General features: G+C 41.0%; 1 protein-coding gene across 4 annotated transcripts in view; it reads right to left on the bottom strand.

Annotated features, from left to right (window-relative positions):
• Window positions 1-12,562, bottom strand: part of Ano4 (anoctamin 4) — a 322,489-nt gene that overhangs the window by 105,561 nt on the left and 204,366 nt on the right. For all 4 annotated transcript variants that reach the window (XM_047550092.1, XM_047550093.1, XM_047550094.1 and 1 more), the window contains one exon: window positions 6,659-6,790. In XM_047550092.1, coding sequence (XP_047406048.1) covers window positions 6,659-6,790 — 132 coding nt within the window. The remainder of the gene's footprint in view (window positions 1-6,658; window positions 6,791-12,562) is intronic.

Raw genomic sequence — 12,562 nt, 5'->3', positions numbered from 1 at the left:
CCGTTTCTAGTCACCCTTTTCTCTAGTCTCATAGCCTAAATCACCTACTCCTGGGATTTCAAATTGACTTTTTAAGAACACTTGCCTTGTCACTATTGACTTGCACATCTGGATAGTTCTTTGTGGTGAGGGCTTTGCTAGGATGTCTGGCAGCGTCTTTGACCAGTAGCAATTCCCACTCTTGAGTTGTGACAACCAAATGTGTTTCTAAATATTGACAAATCACCCCTGGATGACAACCATTGGTTTGTAATTTATTGCTAGTCCTCCCCAGCTAAAGCATAAGCTTGAAGAGGGCAGGGATCTTTGTCTATTTATTTACTCTTGATTCCCAAGCACCCAGAACAACAGCTGACATGGACCGTGTAGATTAGTGAAGATAATACACTACATACAGGCACATAGAATATGGCACAAATTTCAGATTCTTTTATTAGGAAGTAGTCAGTATTTAATTTTACTTCACTTTCTATAGTTTCATAAAATCAATAATATAATGGTAATGATATAAATAAGAAAAGTACAGGGAAGAAAGTTTTTCTATCTGTATCTAGCACATTTTTCTGAAAGGCAATTCAAAAGTGATCTATTTCTTGAAAGAATATACTGCATATCTATTATAAAAAGTGACATGAATCTCTTCCATATTTCCTTTTTTCTATTTGCCAGCAGCAGAAAACCTTTTTTTATGGGTATTGACCTTAGAAAGTAATTGTCTCAAGAGTGTTTCTGCTAATGTCATTTTAAGAATGAAGAGCAGAGATACGTAAGCAGGGCAACATTCACAGTCAAGAAGGTGAAGAGGAATAAATTAATGCTTAAATGGACATGTCTATCAGAGTCTTCACAGAGTTTAATTTATCCCAGAGAGCAGGTCCTGCTGAAGGGTGTCATGTGACACAAGAACACTGGTTCTCAAGGTGGTGGGGACAGGTACAATTCTGAGCACATCTCAAGGTGGTAGGGAGAGGTGCCATCTCGGTACCGTCACTACCAGAGGAAATTTGGCAATGTCTGGAAAATTTTTTGATTGTCACAACTAAAAGAGAAAGGAGCACTATTAGCATTTAGTGGGCAGAAGCCAAGGACGGTACTAATCATCCTAAAATCCACGGGACAGTTCCCCACAACAAAGTTATTCAGTCCTAACTGTCAATAGTGCTGAGGCTGAAAAATTCTGCAATAGATCATAATGCTTTGGTGTGAGATCTGGATTCTCCCTACCTGAATTTGAATTCCTGCTCCATCACTACTTGTTCAGCAAGCCTGCTTCCCTTTACCTCCTGGGTGCATGACTGAGCTCTGGTCCCTGACATGCGAATGAACATGCTGTACACTTCCTCTAAGCCTGGCCCATAAAAATAAAAAATTTTGGGCTGGGGAGATAGCTCAGTTGGTAGAGTGCTTGCCCTGCAAGCACAAGGCCTTGGGTTCAATCCCCAACACCCCTATCTTTATTTTCTCTTATCTATAAGGAATCTAGGGGCTGATGGAATTATTAGATAGAAGGCATCTAGGCACCTGAATGACTGCATGGAATGGGAACATTGTGCACTAGACAATGGTATGAATAATAATAAACTTCTACAGCATTTAACCACTGGTGTGCGGGGTTAGGCTAGTCATCTAGCCTGCATGTGTGACCTACAACAGGTTGCTTAACTTCTCTGTGCTTCACTCTCTTCATCTGTAAAATGGTGATAACAGTCACACCCATGGCCTTACAGGGTCATGATGGGGACAGTGAAGTTCTTAGAACATTATCTGGCATATAATAAGAGTCTCTGTACCTGTAGGCCCACCTTTGTTGATATCATATAAAATAACCAAAGACATTATTGACTTTGAGAAATGTCTACCATAGGTTTACTTTGATTGCTTCTCAAACATGTTCCAGTAGAATGGTAGACTTTTAAAATTGATTCTCAATTTCAGTTTTTTTTTGTACAGTATAGATTAAATAACAAAGATTTGCAATTAGATTTTTCTGTGTTTTCTTTATTAATATACTCATTAACTAAACAAGTATTGAGTACCTGATGTATGCTAGGCACTGTGTTAGGTGTCGGAGATAAGATGGTAAACAAAAATAGACACGTCTTATGGCTCCACAGAATTCAGAATTTACCTGGAAAGACAGGCATTTCCCATTTAATACTCAAATAATCATATACTATCAAATATGAAAAATGTTATGTTGGAAATATTCTGCTAAAGGAGTATAAAGTTAAGAGACCTGATCCTTGGAAGAATTGGCAGGAAGGGAGAGATTCAGGGGGAGCTTCCTAGGAAGACTCATTAAAGTTGAGTTCTGAGTTCTGAAGGATCAAGTACTACATGATCTCACTCACATGTGAATCTAAAAATATTGATCTCATGGGAGTTGAAAGTAGAACAGTGGTTATCAGAGACTGGGAGCATAGTGAGGGAGGAGGAATGAGGAAAGGTTGGTCAATAGGTACTACATTAAGTTGGATAGGAGGAATAAGTTCCAGTGGTGTTTGGTACAGTAGGATGAATATAGTTAACAATAATCCATAGCATATGTCACAATAATTACAAGAGAGAATTTGGATGTATTTCCCATAAAGAAATGATACAAATTTAGGATGACTAATATACTAATTATCCTGATTTGATTGTCACCCAACATACACATTAATCAAAACATCACATTATACCTCCTAAGTATATACAACCTCCCAGAATTTTAAGTGGTGAAAAATAAAGGGGGAAACTAGATGAAAGGGAAGCGTAATCCAGGAGAGAACATAGAAGGCATGGGTGCCCCGAAGTGGAGTATGCCCTTAGGACTGAGAGAGGGTGCCTGGGTCTGGACCACCCTCTATAGGATGGGAAGCCATAAAGGCAAGTGATGCTGGTGAGGAGATAGCCACATGGCAAGGCCATTTGAAGCCTTGTAAATCTTAGCAATAATTCTGGTGTTTATCCTAAGTTTTAAAAACAGGGTTCTATTGACATGATTAGATACATATTTTGAAAACATCACTTGGGATGCCCTTGGGAGGATGGATGGGAGATGGAAAAGAGTAGAAAACACAAGACCTGTGAGTATGTGAGTTTCAAAAGTGAGATAATGGTAGCAAAGGTGGGGGAAAGTTGTTGGAGTAAAGATTCACTTAGGAGATGTACAAGATGTACAAGATGTGGGGAGCAGCACTGGGGGTGGGGCTGCTTAAATAACCTGCAGGCTCCAGTTTCAGCACATGAACAAATATTAGTGCTATGTGGACCACATCTCATCGAAGAGAAGACTTCTCAAAGTTGGTTTGAGGTGAGTGTGCAGTTGGCTAACTTCACACCATCTTTATTCCCTACTCATGATTTCTTATACTTTCATTTCAGCGTACTCATCTTTTTAACTTAGCAAACATTATTATGCATCTGTTATGGAATTTAAAAATGGTGGGACAGATGTAATCTTTCAAAGAGTTTAGGGTCTAAGAGAAAGCAACTAAATAGACGGTGCTCTTAATTAAGGAAAATAAAAAATATTTCCAAGACATAAGAATGCAATTGACTCAGAATTAGGGAGGTCAGAAATCATGGAAGGTTTTCTGGAAGAAATGTCTTTAATGAATCCTGGAAGAAGGGAGCCTAAGGGAAAAGTTATTCCATGTAGAAGGAAAAGCAAGTATAGGAAGAAGACAAAAGAGACCAAGGTGAGTTAAGCAGGTCAAAGAGATCAGCGTGCCACAGTACCCAGTAAAGGGAATGGAAGCAGGAGTTAGTGATCAACTTAGAAGTCTGTATTTTATGCCGAGAGCAAGTATTTTTAAGGCATTTCTTCATTTTGATAATTATTTATTATATTTTAAATCTATTTTCTCTACTATACTCATGACCCCCAAAGCATGTATACACACTTACATTTCTACCACTCTCTTTTACTCCAAAACAAATACAATATCATTCTGAAAAACCAAGAAGTCACATGAGAGTTTGGACTGCATTTGCAAAGCCAGGATATCATGTCACAATTCCCAGAGCTCATTAAGCAGCTACTTCTGATTAAATTAAACCCATTAATAACATCCTCAATGCGTCCTTAGGGAATATTTTTTTCTGATTACAACAATAACTGTTTCCAACTTGACAGTCAGCATTCTTCAAGTCTTACTTTTTCACAACAATCAAAGGGATGTTACCCAGGTGGTGTGAAAATTTTCAAACAGAAAGAAATTCCCACTAGACATTTAATTTTTCATCTCCCATTTCCGTGATAGAACTGCCTCTGTTCTCTTGGTCCCAGGAGGCCTGGTTATTAGGTTTGCTTCTCTCCATCCATCTCTGTTTTTCCCTCCTCAGTTTTCCGATGTCGAAAACTCATTTCCACCGATCACTCTCCTTTTTCCAACAATGATGCTAGGTCCTCCTCACACCCAATAACCCTATTCACAGAAGACTACGAGTGATTCTTCAATGTCACCTTATTTTATCCTTTGTTCTTTTATACATTGCTCTGTCTTCGTAGGAAACCTCCCCGCTGCTCCCTTTACCTACCTGGGCAAGCCTTATCCTTCCAGACCCATATCAAGCACTTTCTTCTTTGCGCTCAACTCTCATCACTTACCAACCTCTTTCCAAATCTGAACCATTGACCACTTCCACTTCTAAGTCATACCCATCATAGTTCTTAAAAATTATTTAAAATAGTTTTCATCACTACACTGGGGTGAAGACTGTATTATTTGTCTTTATATCCTCCATACCTAATATCTGGTAATAAGTAGCTAATAAACTGGTGAATGTTCAACTGATCAATTATTCGGGAAATCAATACCCAAAGGAGTCAAAAAAAGGACTCTTAAATGTGAGATGGCTGAATATCTCTATCCGTAATGCTATCATCTGTGATTTTCTGTATATTTTAGAAATACTTAAAAAAAATATGATTCTTGGTTCTACTCTCTAGAAATCCTGGTGAGATTCCAGGTGCTCCCAACTTTGAGAACCATGCTGAGAAGTGTTGTTCTAAAGCAAGAACATCAGGAATATGTTCCTGAATATTCACCAGCATGAAGTAGAGATGGTAGGAGAGAACTTCATCTTTCATTTTGTTATATTCCATTGAAATAAAACAAGATCCTGGTATAACATACACTTCACTGATTTCTCTATACATATATCCATCCATCCATCCATCCATCCATCCATCCACCCAACCATTGCCTCACCTATACATGTAACCATCTACCCATCATCCAAAAATGTCGAGACACTCCTGCACCATGTTAGTCACTCTTCCAGGCAGGTGACAAGCAAAGGGAAAATCTGCATGTAAACCAGACTCCACTTCAGAAGGATTTAAAAAACAATCTAAAAAAAAAAATCTAAAAAACTTCCAAGATAAACAACATTGATGTGGCAAGGATCTAAATTAAGAGTGGGAACACGCCAGCTTTCATTGCTCTTTTTCTCTTAAGAAAACACCCAGAGGTCCTGATCTCTGAATTAACATTAAATACCTCTCAGTTCCTAATTTCCATGGAGATTTTAACTAGAGTTGTGAGTTTCATGTTTTAAATGTTCACACAGTGAAAACCATGGGGATCCAAGGTTTGGCTATTTTAGAAGTTTTCTGAGTTTCTTCCTTTGCATTAGATTGATTTTCCTGAGCATTGTACATTTTGATGCAGAACATCTTTTCTTTCATTTGTTTCTTCTCCTTTACCCTCTAGAGTTCCACAGACTTTAATTGATTTTCTGTTACTGAAACATGTACTTTCTGTAAGTTCTTGACAACTGTCATCTGGTTAATTTTTTTCTTAGAATTGGCAACCTATTTTTCAAAAAAATCTGTCAGACCTTTTCCGCCTCAGGTAAGTCATTTTTACTGAAGTTGTCGCTTTGGCTAGAACAGGAAAGGCCAGGAATTTCTGAGTCTGGTTGAGTGTGAGGCATGAGGTGGGGCTGACCTGATTTATATCCCTTTGGGGAGACTGTTTTTCCCTCGTTGTTTATGGTCTTTGGCATGTTATTCTCTCCCAACCTACCCTGCCTTCCTGAGAACATTTCTTGTCATCTCAGAAACTTTAGAGTCAATTCTCTATTACTTCTTCAATTCTTTACAGGCTCAGTTACTTAGCCAACTTTTTTTTTCCTGCCCATATGTCAAAAGTGATAAATTACTGTTCTGAGACAATCTGATAGATGAGTCAGCAAGTGGGTTGAGAGGTGATGTGGCTTTTCCTGGGACAACTTGATGATTTGCTGAAGGAAGGGGAACTGAGAAGCAAACTGAGATGAAAACCAACAAACAACAAAACAAAATCCTCACTTCAATAGGGAGCTGTGTGTACCACTCCCCTTGTCTGCTGGCTAGAAGCAGATGAGCCTGCTGGGACCTCTGAGCACTGGGAATCGCCAGAGCCCTAAGACAGAGGGAGCCTGGGTCTCTTGCTCATGGTGGAGAAAACCATTTTGCCCAACAACCTGTGAAAAGCACTGTAAAATCTTAAGCCACTGAGATGTGGGGATTTTTGTTACAGCAGTCAGCTTCCCCTGGTTGATATAAAAGGGATATAAACATGACATTTTTAGGGGAGATGGACGTGGTGCTGTTCCTGTACAGAGGCAGGCTCTGCCCCAGCTGCACCTCCTTAGTCATATGGGGGTTTTACCATAGAACACTCACTGATGGATCCTTTGCTGGCTGAAAGGGGCAGTGTAGCAGTCATTCTCCTCCAGGTCTGGCAGTGTCTCCTTGTCCAGCCTCATTGGCTTCTTAGGTAACCATCTCCGAAACCTGCTTATTTGTTTATCGATCCTGTGGTACATGGAAGGCAAGACCAGAGGGTACAGCATGTTAGTCAGCATCAGCCGGAAGCACAGGAGGGACGTCTCCACAGAGCCGTCATGGCGACACACACACTTGGGGCACTCGCTGCACTCACGGCAGCCCTACTTCAGAGATGGGAAGAGAAGAGCAGGAAGCCCAGTGTTGCTTACATTTCACAGAATGGCCTCCATCTGATCATCTTTGAAACAGCAGCCATAAGTTCTGTGTCCATCCACAGACCAGTAAATGTTCAAGTAGCCACAAAAAAGGATGGAAGGCTCTGGAAAGGAAGCCACTCGTCCTTTAAGTAAATCTGCAGAGACCTGAACTTCTCATATTTGGTAGGCGCTAGAAATTCATTTTATGTTTGGAAAACCTCTGATGTCAAAGAAGAGCTCTAGCTGTAAACCTTTCCTGGGGCACAGGTGATGGACAGCACATCCCAGGGGATTGTGTGTGCACAGAGAGCCTGGTCCTGGGCATCCTCTCGGCAGGTAGCAGTCCCTCAGTCAGCTTTCACCACTCCCTTTTCAAGCTGATCCCTTGGTTCTCATGGCCCTGGGGTGTCATGACACTCAAGTATCTCTCTGATCAGTGCATACAATGGTACCAAAGGAACAACAGTGCTGCAAACATGGCTTTTAAGCCACATTTTCCTCCCCAACTATGTCCCTGTTCCCTTAGTCCTACTGAATTTCACTGATGAACGCATCTGGCTTCCAAGTGACCAGTTCTCAGTCATTGTTCACAGTAAACTAATAGAAAAAGCAAAAACCATGCCAGATTTTAAAATACCATTGACTCCCCTCTTCCTCCAGATTAAACATCTATGTGAAATAGACTGAATGGGTGCCATTCATTTTACTCAACACAAAAGGGAAATAGACTGAATGGGTGCCATTCATTTTACTCAACACTGAGGGGCAGATTATCTAGTCTACATTATCCAGTCAGTGAATAAAGCCAGAACCAAAGTGTAGATTTTGGACTTTTGATTTTAGGGATCACTGCACAATTGATAATGTGGATTATATTTAAGAGATCTAGAAGAAAAAAATTCCTTGGAAGAAGAAAATATCTAAATACCTTCTATAAACTGAAAACACAAAATGCTTCAATTATGTTTCTTTTCCAATTGAAAATGTTTCATAATAATTTATCATGTTCAGTGAATGTGTGACTAATTTTATGTGTCAACTTAACTGGGTTAAGGGATGCCTAGAGAGCTTGTAAAACATTATTCTAGGTGTGTCTATGAACATGCTTCCAGAAGAGATTAGGATTTGAATCGGTAGACTTGGTAGACTGAGAAGCTGGCCATCACCAATGAAGACTGACATTATCCAATAAGTTGAGGGTCTGAATAGAATCAAAAGGCAAAGGAAGGGCGATATGCTCTCTACTTTAACTGGGATTCATTTTCTTCTGCCCTCCAACTTTGGTGCACAGAGAGCTTCAGACATGGACTGGGACTCATACCATGGGATTTCCTAGGCCTGTTTCCTAGGTCTGTTTGCAGACCACAGGTCATAGAATTTCTTGGTTTGCAAAATCTTGATCCTATGATATAAATCTCCACCTGAGTCTGAAGGCCACAGAACCAGGAGTGCTGATGCCTGATGGCAGGATAAGGTGGATGTACAAGTTCCAGCAGACAACAAATTTGCCCTTCCTCCATCTTTTGGTTCCATCCTGGCTCTTGATGAACGGAATGGTGCCCACTTGCACTGGTGACAGTCAACTTCTTTATTCACTCTATGGATTCTAATGCTAATCTCTTCTGGAAACAGCCTCACAGACACATACCTAAAATGTGTTACCAGCGGTATGAGTATTTCTCAGCCCAGTCAAGCTGACCACAAAAATAATGGTAAATTCCTCTTACCACCTCATTTAATCTCAGCCTCCCTGTGACCCTAACTCTGCCTTATACTAGCCGTCCTTTCTCAGAATCCCTGAATGTCCCAGCTGGAAAGAATCTCACCGCTGCCCAACAACCCATAGAGGATCCTTGCCACATCCTCTTCCCAACATACAAAGAAGTAAAGGTTCTACCCGGGGCCATGCAGCCAAAAAGCACGGTAGATTAAAAGGGTCTAAAGCATCCTCCACCCCCAAAAAGGGAAAAAGTTCCCATCTCCACCCTCCTTCATAGTCTTGGTCCTATCCTGACCCTAATCATCTCTCTAAAGAGACTTAAAATTAGTGAGACAGTGGGCTTCAGAGGAGCAGCATGATGCAGTGATTGAGAATGTGAACTCTGGAGCTGAAATGCCTAGATTCAAGTCCTGGCTCTGTAAATATGAGCAGCGCAACTTTGGGCAAGTCCCTAACTTTACTGAGCCTCAATTTTTCTTAACAGCAAAATGGGCAAGATTATGATACCCAGTTCGTAGAACCGTGATAATGAACTGATTGATAAATATGTAAAGTTTTCAGAACAGTGTCTGGTGCACAGGAAGTGCCGGCTATCATGACCATGATTTTTCTTCTTCTTTTTTTTTCCCCAAAAGTAAGGATTTGAGCAACCAGCTCACCTCTTAACATTTCTTTTTGCTTTTCAATTCCAAGTTAATTGTGTTTTGCCAGCTTCTATCGCCTATCTAAGTTCAATGATTTAGTCCTTAAATGGACTCATAAATTAGACTTCCTACACTAAGCTGGTGGTCTTCCCCGCAGCGCCTTGGCAGTTTTTTTCTTTTCATCTGATTGCCTTAAAACTGATTCAAGAAAGAGGACATTGGCCCAAAGGTTTTCTATAATAGAGCTTCTACCTCCCACACATCTCCAGTCTGCAGCACTAATCGGATTACATTTTGCAGAATCTGGGCTCTGCGTGCAATGACTATGAATTCAGTCCAGCTGGGTACAGTGCTCAGTGTGGATAAAAACAAATAAAGCTGTAAAAAAAAATCAAGCATAAATACTCCATGGGAATGAAATGGCAGCTTTCAGGAGCCAGCTGTGGCATCACAATTTACATGAAATGTGGAGATGGTGAAGAGAGAGTAGAACAGGGTAATGAAAATGATTAATTAATTGGAACATGAGGGTAACAGGAAGTGAGAAAGGAGCAAGGGGAGACTGACTGGCAAGGTGGAAAGCAGATGGGCTTTGCCATTGGGTACCTAAAACCTGCTTCTGTTGCTTATTAGCAGTGTCACTCACCTTTCTGAGCCTTGTTTTCCAGGGTTTAAAATAGGCTGACAGTAATAATAGTCATCATTATCATCATCATCTTACTGATCCTCCAGGATGCTTAGGGGGCTCGTAAAAGATGGTGTGTGTGAAATGCTTTGGAGAAGCTGTGAGGCAGATAGCAAGTATTATTAGTGACTTCTCAAGGACCACACAGGATTAAGGGGAAAGTGATAGACAGTCAAAGAACTGGATTTTAAAAAACATGATGGTGGAATAGAGACATTCAAAAGAACATCTTAAAAACAAACTCCCAAGATATTGGCTGGGCTTGCAGGATGGTAGAGATGGACTGGCCTTCCCTGGGGAGCTTGAACAGATGCAGAGCAAAGCATGGATCCTCCAGGTTTCATCCCACCTGCTTGTGGATGATCTGAGCTTTTCACAATGACAGAAACAAACACTCAAACATGTTCAGTAGTTTGCAATTTCTTTTGGTTGGCAGGACTGCTCCCCAAAGATACCCACACTCTAATCTCCAGAGCTTGTGAATATGTTAGGTTACATGGCACAAGGGACTTTGAAGATGTAAACAAGGTTCCAGACTAAGGTAGGAAGAATATCCTGGATTCCTCAGATGAGCCCAGTTTAGCCACATATGTCCTTTCAAAGCAGAGAATGTTCTCTGTGGAAGGCAGGTTACATGTGGAGGAAGGAGAGGTCAGAGAATATCAAGGTATAAGAAGGACTTTATCATCCATGGAGGGCTTAGAAGATGAAAAGATTCAGAGTTTGGGAATGCAGACAGTCTCTGGAAGATGAGAGTATCTTTTAGGCAACAGCCAGCAAAGAAACAGACTTTAGTCGTATAATTGTGCAAACTCGAATTGTATCAGCTACCTGAACGAGCCTGGAAGCAGATTCTCTCCCAGAGTCTCCAAATAAGAGTGCAGATTGTCTAATACTCTGATTTTAGCTTGGGAAACCCTGAGCATAGAAATCAGTTGAACCCTCCTTCCTAGGACTTCTGAATTACAGAACTGTGATAATAAATGCACGTTGTTTTATGCAGCTAAATTTGTAGCAATTGTTACGACAGCAATGGACACTGATACACCTCTTAAAAATAGTTTTGGTCTGACCCTTCCCTAGAGGCCTGGCCATGGTGAGCTGGGCTCTGGAGGTACCAAGGCTGCCATTCCACAAGTTGCTGTTCTCACATTCCAGGCAGGGACTCTGAGTCTATTTCTATGTAGGAGGGACAAGACATGTGATGCTGTCCTGGGACACCCTTCACAAACACATTCCAGTTTCCAAACTGTGCCACACTGAGACCTTGCTGAGGATCTCCTTCAGCCACGCAAAGGAGAAACACACAGTGCAAGAGCCACTGGGCTGGAAAGCATGAGGCTCAAGTTGGATTCTCAGTTCCACCACTGTACATGAGTGTGACCTGGGACAAGCCTTTCACCCTCACCCAACCTTAAAAAAAAATAGGAATGGAAAAATGCATGCTATTATGCCATTTTGCTTGTATGCTCACCTGCTATGATTGTGATGCACTGAATATACAATGCATGTTGTCATCTCTAAACTGATGATCAATCATTGGTTCTCGCCATATTACTAGTTGTTGGTGATTTGGGCAATATTTTGGTTGTATCATTTTAAAGGAACAACAGTGAATGGAAACCCCCCCCCCCATACAGTGGTGGATTTTGGAGTCAGTAGGAAGCAGATTACAGCCTAGTTGTACAGCTTGCAAAGTGTGAATGAGAGGCTGGGCAAGTAACTAAACCTCTCTGACCTAATCGTGCCCATCACAATCAGGAAGAGTGAGGATTTAATAATGAATATCGAGTGCTTGCAAAATGCCTTAGATGTATAAAGGGCTCAATTAAGTGGTGATTTCCTGGATGAAGAAAACAATGATGATAATGACAGGAAAGTTTCATGTAGGAGTTCTCTTCCCCACAGAAATTCAAAAGCCATGATTATCTCTTGTATATCAAGGTCACTGATATCACGTTGCTTCTGATAAACATCCCTAAGGGGGCAATCCTGAAAGTTACTCTGATGCGCTAAAGCTGGGAAACAAACTAACCAGAAATCATCCCATTCATCTCCTTGGCATGGGAGTGAAACTTAACTTCAAGTAAAGTCTCCATGGACAAGGAAAAGAAAAGAGAACATATTGGATTAATGATTTAGCATCGATTTTGGTTGGATACATTGTCACTTTGTTTCATTTCCATTTACTGAGCAAAATCCCTCTTACGGACTGCACAGGCAAATCAATAAAGGGAGGATGAATTGTCCGCTTGGGCATTTCTGTCCTTGACTTGTCAGGTTAATATCTGGACTACAAGATGAGTTACTTTTATATAGAAGGTTGTACTGATGGTGAGTGTGAGTGCCTCCTTCCTTGCTGGTCCATGGAAGGTGAGGTTCTGGGAAAAGCAGCTGGAGAGGGATGCTAATGCACTGTAAGCACACGGGTAGACTTGCCTCCCCTGCCCTGGCTTCCCAAGGTGCATCTTAGGAAGGTTCTGCTTAATGCCTTTGACCCTGGTTCCCTCAGCTGTAAAGGGAAGATAATCCTACCCACCTTAGGAGTGTCGA

This window comes from Sciurus carolinensis, chromosome 4, assembly GCF_902686445.1.
Source record: "Sciurus carolinensis chromosome 4, mSciCar1.2, whole genome shotgun sequence".
NCBI lineage: Eukaryota > Metazoa > Chordata > Mammalia > Rodentia > Sciuridae > Sciurus > Sciurus carolinensis.
The sequence above is the reverse complement of the archived record's forward strand: the minus strand, read 5'-3'. Positions and strand labels throughout refer to the sequence as shown.